The sequence below is a fragment of the Cavia porcellus genome, unplaced genomic scaffold (genome assembly GCF_034190915.1).
Source record: "Cavia porcellus strain 051 isolate PalLab524CR breed Dunkin Hartley unplaced genomic scaffold, mCavPor4.1 scaffold_5, whole genome shotgun sequence".
Lineage (NCBI taxonomy): Eukaryota > Metazoa > Chordata > Mammalia > Rodentia > Caviidae > Cavia > Cavia porcellus.
In genome coordinates, this window is record NW_026947488.1 from 66949029 (window position 1) to 66964918 (window position 15890).

Consider the following 15890-nt stretch of genomic DNA (forward strand, 5'->3'; position numbering starts at 1 on the left):
ATAATGGTGAATTCCCATATCAGAATAACTGAGCTCAAATAACTTAATGTTGAAATGCAATGTTGAAACTCAAGTTTGAGGAAAGAAGAGTAAGTCAAGTCCAGAACTCCCACAAGGGAGGAAACTATAAAGACAAGAGAAATTAATGGAATTGAGACTAACAAAATCATACAAAAAAATCAAAATCAACTAATCAAAAAGTAGGTTCTTTGAAACAACAAAATTGACAAACCTTAGCCAACTTATAAAAAAGAAAGACTCAAATCCATACAATTAGGAATGAAAAAGATGAAATCACAAGATATTCAGAAGATCATCAATACCTACTTCAAGAATCTGTATTCTAGTAAGATGAAAAATGCAGAAGAAATGGACAGATTCTAGATACATATGAATTAAAAAAGCTGAATCAAGAAGATAAAAAAATTACTGAATACCTCAATCCAGTCAATGAAACTGAAGATGTAATTAAACACCTACTGAGAAAGAAAAGCCCAGATGCTGATGGATTCACTGCTAATTTCTGTAAGAAATTGAGAGAAGACCTAATACCACTACTTCAAAACTCTTCAGTGAAATAAAAACAGAAGTAATACTCCCAAATTTATCCCTGGAAGCAAGCATTTCCCTGATCCCCAAACCAGAGAAGGATCTAACCAAGAAAGATAACTATAGGTCAATCTCCTTAATGAATACTGATGCAAAAATCCTCACTAAGATACTGGCAAACAATGCAGAAAATTATCAAGAAGATTACATACCATGACCAAGTAGGATTCATCCTGGGGATGCAAGGATGGTTCAACTTATGCCAAGTCAATAAATGTAGTACACAATATTAACAGAGCCAAGGACAAAAAACCTACAATTATCTCAATAAATGCAAAAAAAAAAAAATTGACAAAATCCAACATCCAATTGTGATGAAAATCCTACAGAAAATTGGAACAGGTTGTCTTTATCTAAATGTGATAAAAGTCACTTATGACAAATCAACAGCCAACATCATACTAAATGGTCAAAACCAGAAAGTTTTCAGTATAAAATCAGAAACAAGATGTCCACTATCACCATTCTTGCTCCATATAGTTCTGCAATCGTTTGCCAGAGCAATTAGAGAAGAAAGATAAATAAAAGGAATAAGATAGGAAAGGGAGAAGTTAAATTATCATTATTTGTGGATGACATAATACTCTATATAGAAGACCCCAAAAACATCACCAAAAGACAGATTTTTTTTTTTTTGTCTTTTTTCCTTTTTTTATCGGTACCAGGGATCGAACTCACGACTGCCTGCTTGCAAGGCAGGCACTTATACCGCTGAGCTAAATCCCCAGCCCCCCAAAAGACAGATTTAATAACCAAATTCAGTAGCATAGCTGGATACAAAGCCAGCACTCAAAAATCAATAGCACTCCTGTACATAAACAACTTAATGAGAGAGAAATTATGGGAACTACACCTTCCACAATAGCATCCAAAAAGATGAAATACCTCAGATTCAATCCAACAAAAGAAATGAAAGACCTGTACGATGAAAATAACAGTAGTCTGAAAAAAGATACAACTGGACATCAGAAAATGGAAAGATATCTCTCGCTCTTCAGTACAAGGAACCAATATATTAAAAATAGCCAAAACTTCCAAAATAGCTATACAGATTTAACACAGTTTTCATCATAATATCAATAGCATATTTCCCAGAGTTACAGAAAACAATCCTAAAATTCATTTGGAAACAAGAGAAGACCTAGAATAGAATCACGAAAGCAATTCTAGGCAACAAAGGCAAGGCAAGGAGCATCACATCCCTGATTTGAAATAATACTACAAAGCTATTGTGATAAAAACAGCACAGCACAGTACTGGCAAAATAACAGACCCAAAGATCAATGGAACAGATTACAAGATGCAGAAACAGCTCCAGACACACTCAACCCCCTTATCTTTGACAAAGATAAGGAGTCAAACATTTTCACTGGAAGAAAATAGCCTCTTTAGTAACTGTGCTGGAAAAACTGGCTTTCTACATGCCAAAGATTAAAACTAGACCCAAATCTTTCATCATGTACTAAACTAAAATTGAAATGGATCAAAGATCAAAATACTAAAACAAAAACATGAAAGCTGCTGAAGATACAACAGAAGGAACTCTTGAAGATACTGGTGCAGGCAAAGACTGTATGAACAAACTCCTGACTGCACAGTAAACACTAGAAAGCATCAACCTATATATTAGGTTATTATTATTAGGTTATTAGATTATTAAAAAGCTTTTACACAACAAAAGAAACCACCAACAGAGTGAAAGGACAACCCACAGAATGGGAAAGTTTTTTGCCAAGTTGTTTCTAAGAGAGAAGACTAATATCTAGAATATGTAAAGAACTCAGTGCTGGTTGTGGTGGTGCAAGCCTGCAATCCCAGCATTCAGGAGGCTGAGACAGGAGGATCCTTGCAAGTCTGAGGCCAGTCTGGACTACAAAGTGAGCTCAAGGCCAGTCTAAACTGCACAGTGAGAACTTGTCTCAAAAAGACAAAGCAAAGCAAAACACAACAAAACAAAACAAACCCCAGACCTACCCACTTTTTTTTTTTTTTTTTTGTCTTTTTCTTTTTTATTGGTTCCGGGGATCAAACTCATGACTGCCTGCTTGCAAGGCAGGTGCTTATGCCGCTGAGCTAAATCCCCAGGCCCTAGACCTACCAAATTTAAAGGCCCACTCAAAAAATGAGCATATGAGATAAGCAGGCATTTTTCAGATGAAGAAGTAGAAATGGTAAATAAATACATGAAAAAAATGTTCAACCTCATGGTCATTTAGATGCAAATTAAAACAACACTGAGATAGACAAAACAAAACAAAACTTAGGGGCTGGGGATTTAGCTCAGGTGCATAAGCGCCTGCCTTGCAAGCAGGTAGTCATGAGTTCAATCCCCGGTACCGGTAAAAAGGAAAAAGACAAAACAAAAAAAAACAACACTGAGATTCCACCTTACTCCAGAAAGGACTATTATCAAGAAATCAACCAGTAACAAGTGCTGGAGGGGTTGTGACAAAAAAGGAACTCTTCTCCATTGTTGGAGACTGGTGCAAGCACTGTGGAAAATGGTGTGGAGATTCCTCCTAAAATTAGAGGTTCCATTTGATCTACCTATTGTTCCCCTTCTTGGTATGCTCCCAAAAGAAATAAAGGCATCATACTACAGCAATATATGCACTCTTATGTTCACAGCAGCACAGTTTATAATGGCTAAATCTTGGGAAAAAACCCAAATACCCATCAACTGATGAATGGGTAAGGATGTGTGGGCTTTTAAAAAACATATAATGGAGTATGACTGCCATAAAGAAGGGTAAACTGAAGACATTTCTAGTTAGACAGATGCACCTGAAGACCATACTCTTGAGTGAAATATATCAGACACGTGCAAACACTGCCTTTTTTCTCTGGTGTGAGAAACTGAAAGTGTAAATACGGACCAAAATGTAATAGATATTTGGAAATGAGAAGAAAATGTTCAAATAAGAAAGTAAAGGGGGGGGGGAGGGACAGGAAAGAAAAAAGAATAGAAGGAAAAAAATGGGAAGAAAGCTTTTTTAAATAAAGTGGTGGTGGGGGGGGGAAGAGGTTGAAAGGAAGGTAGGGGTTGGGGAGAAAAGAATAATTAAAATATATCATATATAGGTTCAAATTCCCTAAGATGAATGTTATCATTATATATAGCTAAAATGTACAATAAAAAACATTAGAAAAAAGTGACTAATACAAGGAGCTGGCAATCTTTGAGTTCATATCTTTTATATCTGAAATAAATCAGTTTTGCTGGCTAGAAAGCCTTGCCTCATTCACTTGGTTCTTAAATGTATTTATTTTCTCCTGGTATCATACTTCTTCTTGATACCAGAAGGCCGTTCTTTTTTTCTTCTAGATGCCCAAGAGGTTTTCCCCTTTGGGGTCAAGTAGTTCTATTGGAATGATTTGATACTTCATATTTTAGGTTGACATTCTCATTTTTTCTTTTACTTCGCAAGTATTTTCTTGAATTGCAGACTTTTTCTCCTCTTAGTACTGGGGACTGCTCCCAAAACACGCATGTTAGGCAAATAAAAGTTCTATCATAGCCCTTGTATAAAAATTCTGATAGTCTCCCTACTCTGCTGAGGCTGGCCTTGAACTTGTGATCCTCCTGTCTCAGCCTTTTGAACAGCTAGGATTACAGGTGTGCATCACTACAATCTACTTGTTCCAATTCACTTAGTGCTTGTTGTGGCCTTGTGTATGAAGGTGGTACTAAAGAGGGCAAAACATTTTGTCAGTTCAACTGACAAAACTGCCTGCTGTGCTTTCTAATGAACTAGAAAAATGGCTAACCTAATAGCAACGAATATCCCTTAACCCACAGATTGGAGCCTGACATGTAATTCTGACTAATGCAAATCAGGGCTTCTTGGAGACGTGACTGATTCCAGGACTAGGGCAGGAAATGTATGAGGAACTTAGCAGGCAATAAAGAAGTTATGAAGATACTACAGTCATGTCAAAGGGATTTGAAGGCCAACTAGAAGATGCTCCCTGGGCAAAGACACACAATTAAAGCTTCAACAGTATGACAAGATGTAAGGAATTTAACACATATGTTCAAATTCACAAGTTTCTAATGATATTTTTAACTAGGATGACTTGATCATCTTTTGAGGAAGACAGGAACAAATTCATCAACTTGAAAACTGGTCAAAAAGGGAAGAGATCAAGCATTTACTCTGCTTTTCAATATAAAATATGGCTCCAGGTAACCATACCAACTGGAGAGGAGGGCAAGTGCTGTGATATTTTAAAAGCTGTGCCAACCTTCGGGAGGCAGAATCAAGGACTCCAGGTTTGAGGCTAATCTGGGAAACTCAGATCCCATCTCAAAAGAAAACTATAAAGAGCTGGGCAGGTGCTGCGCATCTGCAGTCCCAGCACTCTAGAAGGCTGGAGTAGGATGACTGCAAGTTTGCGCCCATTCTGCACAACTCAGTAACTTAGCAAGACCCTGTGTCCATCCACCAGCAATCAATCAATCAGTCGATCAATCAAAAGAGCTGGGGACATAATACAGTGAGAATGCTTTAGGTTAATTCTCTGTACATGAAGGAAAGAATGTTATGCCAATAGTAAATAAGTTGAGAATTAGAACAACCTTAATTGCAACCCACGATGAATTAGTAGGTCCAGGCACTATGTATCAGCGGTGTTTCCATCATAACAAGAAGGATGATCAAATTTAATGTGCTTCTAAATGGAAGAAAATACCAGGCACATACATTTCCATATAAAATCTACTCTCCAGGATTTGTACTTTGGTGTATTTAGATACAAATGACTAGTTACACATTAATTTATATAATTAGTATAAGTTAAGTACAAAGTAAATAAAGATTATTAAGATGGAAGTGTGGGAGTTATTTTGAAAAAAAAGTATTGCACATGGGATCTTATAATCACACTAAAAATTAGATAGTACTTGTTAAAGTAAATACATTTCTCAACTGTACTTTTTAAGACAGTAGTAAAAGACTTTTTCATCTGAGTCTAGGTCTGTATTTCTTAAAACGCAGTAGTCAGATACTCATAGGATAGTTCTGGATAATCACTTGGTGATTTTGTCCTTTGTAGTCATATAAGGATAATACATAAAGAAGAAACTTGCCGGGCATGGTGGCGCATGACTGTAATCCCAGATACTTGGGAAGCTGAGGCAGGAGGATCACAAATTCGAGGCCAGGCTGAGCAACTTAGCGAGAACCTGTCTCAAAATAAAATAAAAATAGGGCTGGGGATATAGCTTGATGTAGAGCACTTGTGCAAAGTCCTGAGTTCAATCCCCAGTATGGCAAAAACCCCAAACCAAACCAAAACAGAAGTACTAACAAAACAAAACAAAATACCCGAAATTTTAGTAAGAGGAAGTACTAAAATTTGAAACTATTATTGGAATGCTGATGGCCACACTCATCAAACTGGCAAATTATTTATCAGGTTATCTATTTCGAGCAATTTAAGTCACTTAACTCTAATTCCATTTGTCTAAACAACTGGGATACAAATACACGTGTCACAGGTAGTTGAGAGGATTAAATGATACAGCAAGCCTAAAGCAGGGCACATTAAAGGAACACATCTTTCAGGAGCTACCAGAACTTTCGCAAACAATCTGAAGCTGCCAGGCAGACTCAGCAACAACTGAATCAAGAAATTAAGTGTATTCACTGGAAGGCTAACAGAACATACCATCAATTTCAATCAATATCCATGTACAAGCCAGGCCTCGTGGCTCATTACTACAATTCAAGCTACTCAGGAGCTGAAGCAGAAGGACTATATGTTTCAGGCCAGTGTGGGCAACTTAGTGAGATCTCCCAAAATTTACAAAAAGGCTAGAGATACAGAAGAGCAGCAGTGCACCTGTAGGTTCAATCCCCCAAACCAACAAGCAACCAATAAAAACCTTAAAAATCAACAAAGGAGACTAGAATATTCAGTGCCTGCAGCTCACAAAGAGGAAATTTCACCAAGCAACCAATTCAGTAAATTATTTCTTTGAAAGTTAAGCCAAACAGCTGGGCATGGTGGCACATGCTTATAATCCCAGCACTCAGGAAGCTGAGCAGGAGGATCAACTGGATTTTGAGGCTAGCTTGGGCTGCATACTGAGTGCAAGGCCAGACTAAACTACATGCTGAAGCCCTGTCTCAAAAAAAAGAAAAAAGAAAAGAAAAGAAAGTTAAGCAAACAATTTTTCTAGCAGAAGAGTTTTATTAAAAGGTAAAAGGCTATATAAAGAACTACAATCCCAAAACAACAAAATAAGCCAATTTAAAAATGGGCAAAGGCCTTGAATAGTCATTTTTCCAGAGACAGAAATGGAAAAACGAAAGAAAGAAAAAAAAATGATTAATTTGTGCCTGATAAATGCTCTGCATCACTTATAATTGGGAAACTGGAAATCAAAATTATACTGAGAAACTACTTCATATCTCAGAAGGTGCTGGGGGCTAAGTGGATGATGACAGCTCAATGCTAGAGCACTCATGACCACAAAGAGACTGGGGCACAATCCCCAGCACTGCAAAAGAACAACACAAAATTTACTTTCCAACTTAATTAATAATTTTAAATGATAAACTTAACACTGGGTCCATAAAAATTAAAGTGATTGTAAAAATGTTATAAAAGCAAATGCTATCAGGGCTGGGGATTTAGGTCAGTGGCATAAGCGCCTGTCTGGCAAGTGCGTGGTCATGAGTTGGATCCCTGGTACCAATTTAAAAAAAAAAAAAAAGAAAAAGAAAAAAAGCAAATGCTAAGCTGGGCACAGTGGCACATGTTTGTAATCTAAGTTATTCTGGAGGCTGAAGCAGGAGGATCACAAGTTCAAGGGCAATTCAGTGAGACCCTAACAGTTATCTCACACAACAACAATAAAAAATTGTAAGAGGCTGGGAAAGTAGCTTCAGTGTTAAAATACGTGTCAGGCCTGGGGTCAATCCCTAGTACCAGAGTGCTGCGATTAGAGGCATGTGCCACCATGTCTGGTTGAGCTTTGTTTTTAACTGTGAGATAGGGTCTTGTTAAATCATTAGGCTGGGCTTGAATTTGCCTAAGCTTCCCAGAGTGCCAGAATTACAGGAGCATGCAATGCACACACGGGCAATGCTAACTGTACTTAGTGGTGAGGGGAAATGCAAATCGAAGCCACAAAGAAATACCATTTGAAATCTACTAGGATAGTTGCAATTAAAAAGACAAGTTGAAAGAGAGAGAGAGAGAGAGAGAGAGAGAGAGAGAGAGAGAGAGAGAGAAGAGAATGTGTCTCAGGAGTACAGTGCTTGCCCAGTCAGCAAAGATGTGGAGAAACTGGAATCCTGGTGGGATGTAAAATGGGAGAGTAACTTTGGAAAAATCTGGTAACTATTTGAAAGACTAAATGAAAAGTAATCATATGACCCAGTTAGTTCCACACTTAAATGCATGCAAAACTGGTTTACAAATATTGAGAGTAGCATCATTCATAACAGGTAAAAAGCAGAAACACTCAAAATGTCCACCGATGAACGAGAGTAAAATGTGGCACATCCACACAGGAGTAAAATAGAATGAAGTACCAATGCATTCCACAACATAGATGAACACTAAGACTATGCTTTATGAATAAAGCAATGAATATTTCTCTTTATTTGAAATACCCAGGATAGGCAAATCTATAGGACAGAAAGTGGTTGTCCAAATGGGGACAGACAAGGGATTGCAAAGTGACAGCACTGTTTCTTTCTGAAAACGGTGAAATGCTCTAAAACCGACTGCAGTAATGGTCACAAAACTCTGTGAAACACCTAAAGCCATGACTGGATTGTACATTGTCAAAAAGTCACACACTTTAACATGTTCTTCTCATGGGTGACCAGTCTGTCACAGATGGCTTACCACGTGAGTTTAAGAGCACTGAAATGGTCATCTGTGAGTGATATGCTTACACCAACATCAAATGCTGTACAGGTGTAAGAACCTCCATTTATTTCTACACTCACCTCTCCCTGGACTGCTAGTGTTCTGGGCTGGCAATAGTGCACAAATCATGCTTGTGTTAGTGCTCAGGAATTCTCCTTCTGTCCACCCTCACCCCCTCACAATTTTTATTCTCTTTGAGACAGGGTCTCACTACATAGTGAACTCACTGCCTCAGCCCACCCAGTGCTAGGATTCTAGGGGTGCACTACCAGGCCCAGCTCACACTTTCTGACTGTAGAACTTTTTCTCTCTTTCTACAATGGTAGAGACTGAATATAGGGCCTTCAGCCTCGATGGGCTAGGCAATTGTTCTACCACCGAACTGTACCTCAGGCACCTCTTTTCCTTTCTATACAGTTAGGATCTTAGACTTTTAAAAACATTTAATTATGGGTGAGTTGTATTTTTAATTATAATTTATAGGAAATAAATCATAAAATATTTTATATAAAAAGAAGTACTGGGTTTCACAGGGTTCAAAGAGTGGCTCCTAGACCTGTTGGGAATCACTTTCTCCTTTCTCCATGCCACCCACATTGTGTTTTACACATAGGATTTTATTTTGCAGTGCTAACACGATTTCATGAGAGATCAAGGGAAAAAAGAAAAAAAGAATGAAACGATCACACTGCCTAGATTATTAAAGCCTTTCTACTCTTTGTTTTTTTTTTTTGGTCTTTTTCCTTTTTATCGGTACCAGGGATCGAACTCACGACTGCCTGCTTGCAAGGCAGGCGCTTATGCCGCTGAGCTAAATCCCCAGCCCCAGCTTTTCCACTCTTTATCAGAACTTTCTAGCCAGTAGATTGACTGTCGTATCCCCTTCAAAACAGACAAGATGCTCTTATCTTTAAGATTATACATTGCCACTGAAAGAAAAATTTTATAATCACTGTACATCAAGGTTGAGAAACTGTCCTGCATGAAAAATACACTAAGAAACCATGTGAAAAAAAGAAAACATTCTTGTGTTAGGGAAAGATTAAGTCCTCATAATGTGCCATCTAAACATGGATACTCATTCTTCACGGAGTAGCTCACATGTAGGGTTTTCTTGCTTCTGCCCTTTCCACTCACTATACTGTTTTTATACAACAGTATTCATTAAGGCAAACAAATTCTTTTCTAAAGAGCTCTTAAGGAAACTGTCGCTAAATAACAAACCTTTGACATTATAACAGGTTAACACATAAATAGCCTTTAGTAGTATACATTAAGCATAATTTTCTTGGGCTAGTGCCAAGAAAAGGAGACCGTGCTTGCTTAACAGTGTCAAAAAGTTTAAAATTCAGTGTTCAAGCAATTCCTAACAATGCTTCTGTAGCTTTAAGCTCTAAACAGTAAAGAATTTATGCAAATGCATTAAAGAATTTAAGCTTGGCAAATTATTCTCAAGTGGGTTATTAAACTATATATATATAGAAAGTATATGATAAGTACAGAATTAAAAGAATCTTTCTGCTTTTCTTTATAGACCTGGAAATTGGCAACTCTTTGAGGACAGTTCTACAATATTAAACATTAGGTAACCACAGATATTGGGAAACCTAACTACATAAACTGATTTAAAATACTCAAGATGATTTTTTCTTTTTCTTTTTTTTTTTTTGTCTTTTTGAGACAGGGTCTTGCTATGCAGTTCAAGCTGGCCTTAGGCTCATTTTGTAGCCCAGGCTGGTCTTGAACCTGCTACAATCTGTTTGCCTCAGCCTCCCAAATGCTGGGATTACAGAAGTACACCACCACACCCAGCTTCAAGATGATTTTGTAGTGTTTAATATACTTCAGTTTGTAGTTAACAACACAGGATAACACTTAACAAAAATAATCGCATCAATTGATGTAGAAATCAAATGCAAATAGATATGAATACACTCTCCAAAATCTGTTTTTTTAAGTGAACTTTAACCACTTGTTCAAAGTTATGCAAGAATTGAAGGATTAAAGTCTTCTGTGACATAAAGCCATTTCACATAGTTTCATGTCTCAGTGGAGTGGGGCAGAGAAGGTGAAATCAGTGAGTAGTTCCACTTGTGCAGTTAGTTGAAAGACACCCCACAGCAGCCTCCTGCAGGTGCTGTCCTCCCTGACTGCCTGCGTATGTTGCATTAGTAGCAGCATGATGGAGACCAATTTTAATCCCATGTGCCTTGTTATTAGTGTCAAAGACTCTTTCTTGAATTAATAAATTTCTTTTGTTGTATTAATAAATGCCTCTTCTACACTAGAAGCAGTCTTAGCAGAAGTTTCTATGAAGATAAGGCCATGTCCTCATGCAAAAGCTTTACCTTCTTAACTTCTCTTCTAGATTTTAAATCGCTTTTATTTCCAATAAGTATAATGACAACGTGAGAACTGGAATGTTGGTGGGCATCCTCTAACCAGGTTGTCAAGTGGTTCAATGTATCCCTCCTTGTAATATAAAGACCCCACAGCACCTCTGTAATATGACCTTGTGATAGAACGAAAGGACTTTTCCCCTACAGTGTCCTAGATCTGGAGTTTTATCTGTTTTCCATCAGTTATTATCATTTAAGCACCAAACTTGACATCAATAGTGTAGTCATACGCTGGCTGAAACCTCCTGTCAGTAAACTGTAGCCATAAACATGATTTGCCAAAACCTGTGTTGTTCATAACATCCTTAAAAAGTGAGGCATGTGACGTGGCCACAGCTGCTCTGGGTGCCAGGCCATGGCTGCTCCTCCTGCTACTGCTCCTACATTTTTTTGTTTGCTTGTTTTTTTGAGATAAGCCCTTGTTATGTAGTTTAGGTTGGCCTTTAACTCATTACGCAGCTACAGTTGGCCTTAAACTTGCTGCAATCCCCCTGCCTCAGTATCTCAGGTGCTAGGATTACCGGTTCGTCACATCATGCCCAACTAATAATAATTTTTATTATTTATGAAAGTAACATCCAACTGAAATTTGTAATACTACTCAATGTAGCCTATGTGTAAGTTGCAATATATATGTTCTAGTTCAACAAAGAAATATAGAGAAATATACATAGTATGTATTTAACAAAAAAAGTTTTTTCTTACTTTCTACAGTACTGGGTATCAAACCCAAGGTCTTGCAGGTGTTAAACTTATATTCTACTAAGGGCTGCATCTCCAGCCTTCATTTCTTTATTTATTTTTTTTTTTTCTTGTGTTGATTTCATACAAATGTAGACTGGGCTCGTTTTTTTGTTTTTGTTTTTTTTTGGGTTGTTTTGTTTTGTTTTGTTTGAGAGTAAGAAAATGTATTGGGGAGTAAAAAGAGATAGGAATAGCTCCTGAGAGATGGCGGGAAGTGTCCTGAATGAGTTACTCTAGCCTTCATTTCTTATTAAAAAGAGTTAGCCAGAACATTTTAATCACCCAACTAATCTGGTACTTTTAACCTGATCTAACAAAAGAAAAGAAAAATAAGGACTAACATTCCCATCAGTGGATTCTTTGTATTCCAAGATTACCTTCTAAGATAGTTTTCCTCAGATAACCACTACCCTTCACTCTACAAAGCTCTTTCTTATATATATAATACCCATTACAATCTAAAAATTATCTTATTTGCTTATTGCTTCTTCCCAATATAAAGTTAAGGGGGGAGGTTTCTCTATCTTGTTATTATCTCCAATGCTTAGAGCACTCCAACACTTTATAGATATTCCAACACTTTACAACACACAAGTTTTAAGCACATGAATTTTGACTACTGTTGCTCATTACACTTTAAATTGTACTAGTTTATTAAGAATTATCAGTTTATTGTACAAAGACTGAGTCTTAAAAGTCATAATTAAATGAAGGATTTGAGCTGGGTGTGGTGGCGGACTCCTGTAATTCCAGCACTTGGGAGGCTGAGGCAGGTGGATCGTTGCAAGTTCGAGACCAGGCTGGGCTATAAAGTGAGCCCAAGGCAAGCCTGAACCACATAGTGAGATCCTGTCTCAAAAAGACAAAAAACTCAAATACAAAAGACAAATTGAAAAAAAAAGACAATAAATAACTAAATAAATAATGGATGGACTTGGGGATACGGCTCAGTGGTACAGTGGTTATGTTTAGTACACACAAAGTTCTGGGTTTTAAAAAAAGCAAGTAAATGAGTACAAAGAAAGAATGAATGCAATACCACTGCACTGACTCTTAGTATTCATTTAGGACAAGAACAGACAGAAAACAATACATAGCAATCTCTGTGTTACCTTTGGGATTGGATGTGAGAAATACTATAGAAAAGTTACACTAAAAAGAAAAATGGCCAGGCATGGTGCACACACTTGCAATCACGCACTCTGGAGGGCTAAGGCAAGAGGACTGTAACTTTGAGCCCCGTCTAGGCAACTTAGCAAGACCCTGTCTCAAAATTTTAAAAAGATATGGGGAAAAAAGAGGGCAATGGACATGTAGCTCAGTGCAAAGATCTTAGGTTCACCACCAGTACCCCTTACACCTCTCAAATAATAAAAGTATCTGAACTAAATGTAGAAAAGAAAAGGTGAATGAATGGCTATCCAAGCTGCATCTATCTAATTTCAAAATGTAAAAATCTGAAAGTTTTTGAACACCAGTATGACACTGGGAAGTTTTTGGTTTTAGAACATTTTATATATTGGTATTAGGAATGCCTGACCAGCAAAGTCCATGCAAATATCCAAAATCTGAAAAACTGAAATCTGAAGCATTTCTGGTCCCTCAGATAAGGGATAAATAAAATCAATCAATTACTTCTCTTCCCTTCCTTTTTTGCTTTCTGTGACCAGGTCTCACTATTAGTTCAAACTGACCTTGAATTTTTGGTCTTCCTGCTTCAGCCTCCTGAGTGCTGGGATTATAGGTATGAGCCATCAAGCACAGCCTGTCCCAACATATTTAATATAGTGCTTCCATATGTGATCATTAGGATTCTCTCTTAGGAGGGAAGAGAATCTTATTTGTAGTACATAGGCATCATTGATCACAATCACTGAATGGTTTGCCTGTATGTGTGCACGTGTGAGTGCTTGTGCTCCACCCCCGAGCCTTCAGCTCCAAGAGTTCCTTTGGGGGGTTTTGTTTTGTTTTGTCTCTGTTTTTTTGAGACAGAGTCTATGTTGTTCATGTTGGCCTTGAGCTCGCTACGTAGTTCAAATGGCCTTGAACTCATAGCAATTCTGCTGCTTCAGCCTCCCGAGTGCTGGGAGGACAGGTGTGTGCCATCACACCCAGCCCCACCATGTTCCATTTTTAAGAATTTCAATATTCTTTACATTGTTAAGAGTCTGTACTGCTGCCCCTTCCAAGGGCAACACCAAGAAAGACCCATGTGAATCAGAAACAGCACTTCTTACCAGAGAAAAAGAACATTTCACCATATATTCCTATATAATTCAACAACTTACCATATGTGATTTTGTCTTTTCAAAATAGGTAAGAACCTCTAGTGCACACCTGTAATTATAGTTACTCAGGAGGCAGAAGCAGAAGGATCACAAGTTCTAAGTCAGCTTGGAACACTTAGTAAGATCCTGTCTCCAAGTAAAATAAAAAGGACTAGGGATATAGTTTGGTACTCCCTGGGTTCAATCCCCAGTACTGAAAAACAAAAACAAAAACAAACAAACAAACAAAAAAAACACAAAGAAGTAAGCCACAAATGCCACCAAGGACGAAAGCAGTGCTGGTGTTGATCAAGGAAGCACACTTTCTTCATTTACTGTCCTGAGGCCCTCACTCTTGGATTCGGGGGTCTCACGGGTACCAAGTTTGATAGCAGAGCCATACCCTCGGCCCCTAAGCTGCTAATTCTTAAAACTGCAACTAAATGATTTGGGTAGCTACTGTTACTGAACAAATCATGAGTGATTTTGATGTATAACCAGGCAGGTGCTAATATGAGGCATGAACAAAATACACAGCAAAGGCACAAAGGCAAAAAAATAGGGCCAAGCTGGGTGGCTCTTGCCTGTAATCTCAGCACTCGGGAGGCTGAGGCAGGGGGATTATTGTGAATCTGAGGTCAGCCTGGGCTATAAGGTGAGTCCAAGGTTGGCCTGAACTGCATGATTAGATCCTGTCTCAAAAAGACAAAAAACCAACCAAACGAACACCCAGCAAATGCTTAAACTTTTAAAAAAATTTCTAATTGTTTTTGTAGTCACGTTTCCAGTACAAAATGATTCTACTGATTGTGGGGAGGTGGTACACGCACAAAACATGTCTTAATTTTTTATTTATCTTCCTCTCCCCATGTTTAAATTTTTAATAATTTATTAAAGTAAAAGACACATTGCCATTAATCTTCCTCAAAATCCCTCTCTTGCTTTGAACACACCCTTCCCAATCATTCCTGCTACTTTCTGAAGCAATTCTGAAATCCTGTTTTATTTTGTTTTGGCACTGGGGATCAACTTCACAGCCTCACGCTTGTCAGGCAGGTGCTTATGCCACTGAGCTAAATGCCCTGTCTCTGAAGTCCTCTTGAGAAATAAATGTAGCTGCTGTTGAGCACCGTCCCAGAAGGCAGGCTACAGTGTCCTCCCCCACCAGAACTGGCACTGTGACCTTCAGCTCTTCCCAAAGTCAAAATGACCACGAAGGGTTCAGAACACTGAGGCAGCCACAAGAGGGACAATGTTTATGAGGGAGCACTTCCAGAACCAGTTCAGAAAGTGACAGTAATGATGGGATGTGTTCAAAGCAAGGGGGGAGAATTTTGAGGAAGGTTAAAGGCAATGAGTTATCTATTGTAATAATTTTTTTAAAAAATTTTAAGGGCCAAGATGTAGGTCAATGGTATAAGCACCTGCCTGGCAAGTCCAAGGTCCTGAGTTTGATTCAGGAAAGAAAGTGAGAAAGAGAGGAAGAGAAGACAGGAAGAGAGAGAGGGAGAGAGAAGGCGAAGGGAGAGAGCAAAAGAGAGGGAGAGAGAGAGAGAGAGAGAGAGAGAGAGAGAGAGAAAGAAAGAAAGAAAAAAAGAAAGAAAGAAAGAAAGAGAAAGAAAGAAAGAAAGAACGAAAGATAGATTTTTAAACATTCACTGTTTTTTTTTTTAGTATTTGGGATTGAACTCATGACCTCATGCATGCCAAGCAGGCACTTACACTGCTAAGCTAAATCCCCAGCTCATTGAAATAAGAGTTACCATGATCTATAAACACGTTTAGTAAAAGCTTTTTTATTTTTTAATTTTTTTTTTTGAAACAGGATCTCACTTTGTAGCCCAGGCTGGCCTCAAATTCATGGTGATCCTCTTGCCTCAGCCTCTTGAGTGCTAGGATTACAGGTGTGCGCCACCACACCTAGCCAGTAAAACTTGTTGAAAACTTTGGGCTGAGTAACACGATTATACACTTTGATAGAAGG

At 38.1% G+C, this 15890-nt stretch overlaps 1 protein-coding gene and 1 pseudogene across 19 annotated transcripts in view; both read right to left on the reverse strand.

The window, feature by feature from the left end:
• The window catches only part of Tfdp2 (transcription factor Dp-2), a 195197-nt gene that overhangs the window by 28748 nt on the left and 150559 nt on the right, over window positions 1-15890 (reverse strand). For 14 of the 19 annotated variants that reach the window (XM_063249098.1, XM_063249096.1, XM_063249103.1 and 11 more), the window contains one exon: window positions 5699-5794. The exons of 4 other annotated variants lie outside the window; for them this stretch is intronic. In XM_063249098.1, the coding sequence (XP_063105168.1) occupies window positions 5699-5794 (96 nt within the window). Of the gene's footprint in view, window positions 1-5698; window positions 5795-13927; window positions 13949-15890 lie in introns of those variants that run through there. One more of the 19 variants, XM_063249113.1, reaches the window with a different exon arrangement.
• On the reverse strand, window positions 5803-13920 carry LOC134476107 (ras-related protein Rab-2A-like; annotated as a pseudogene).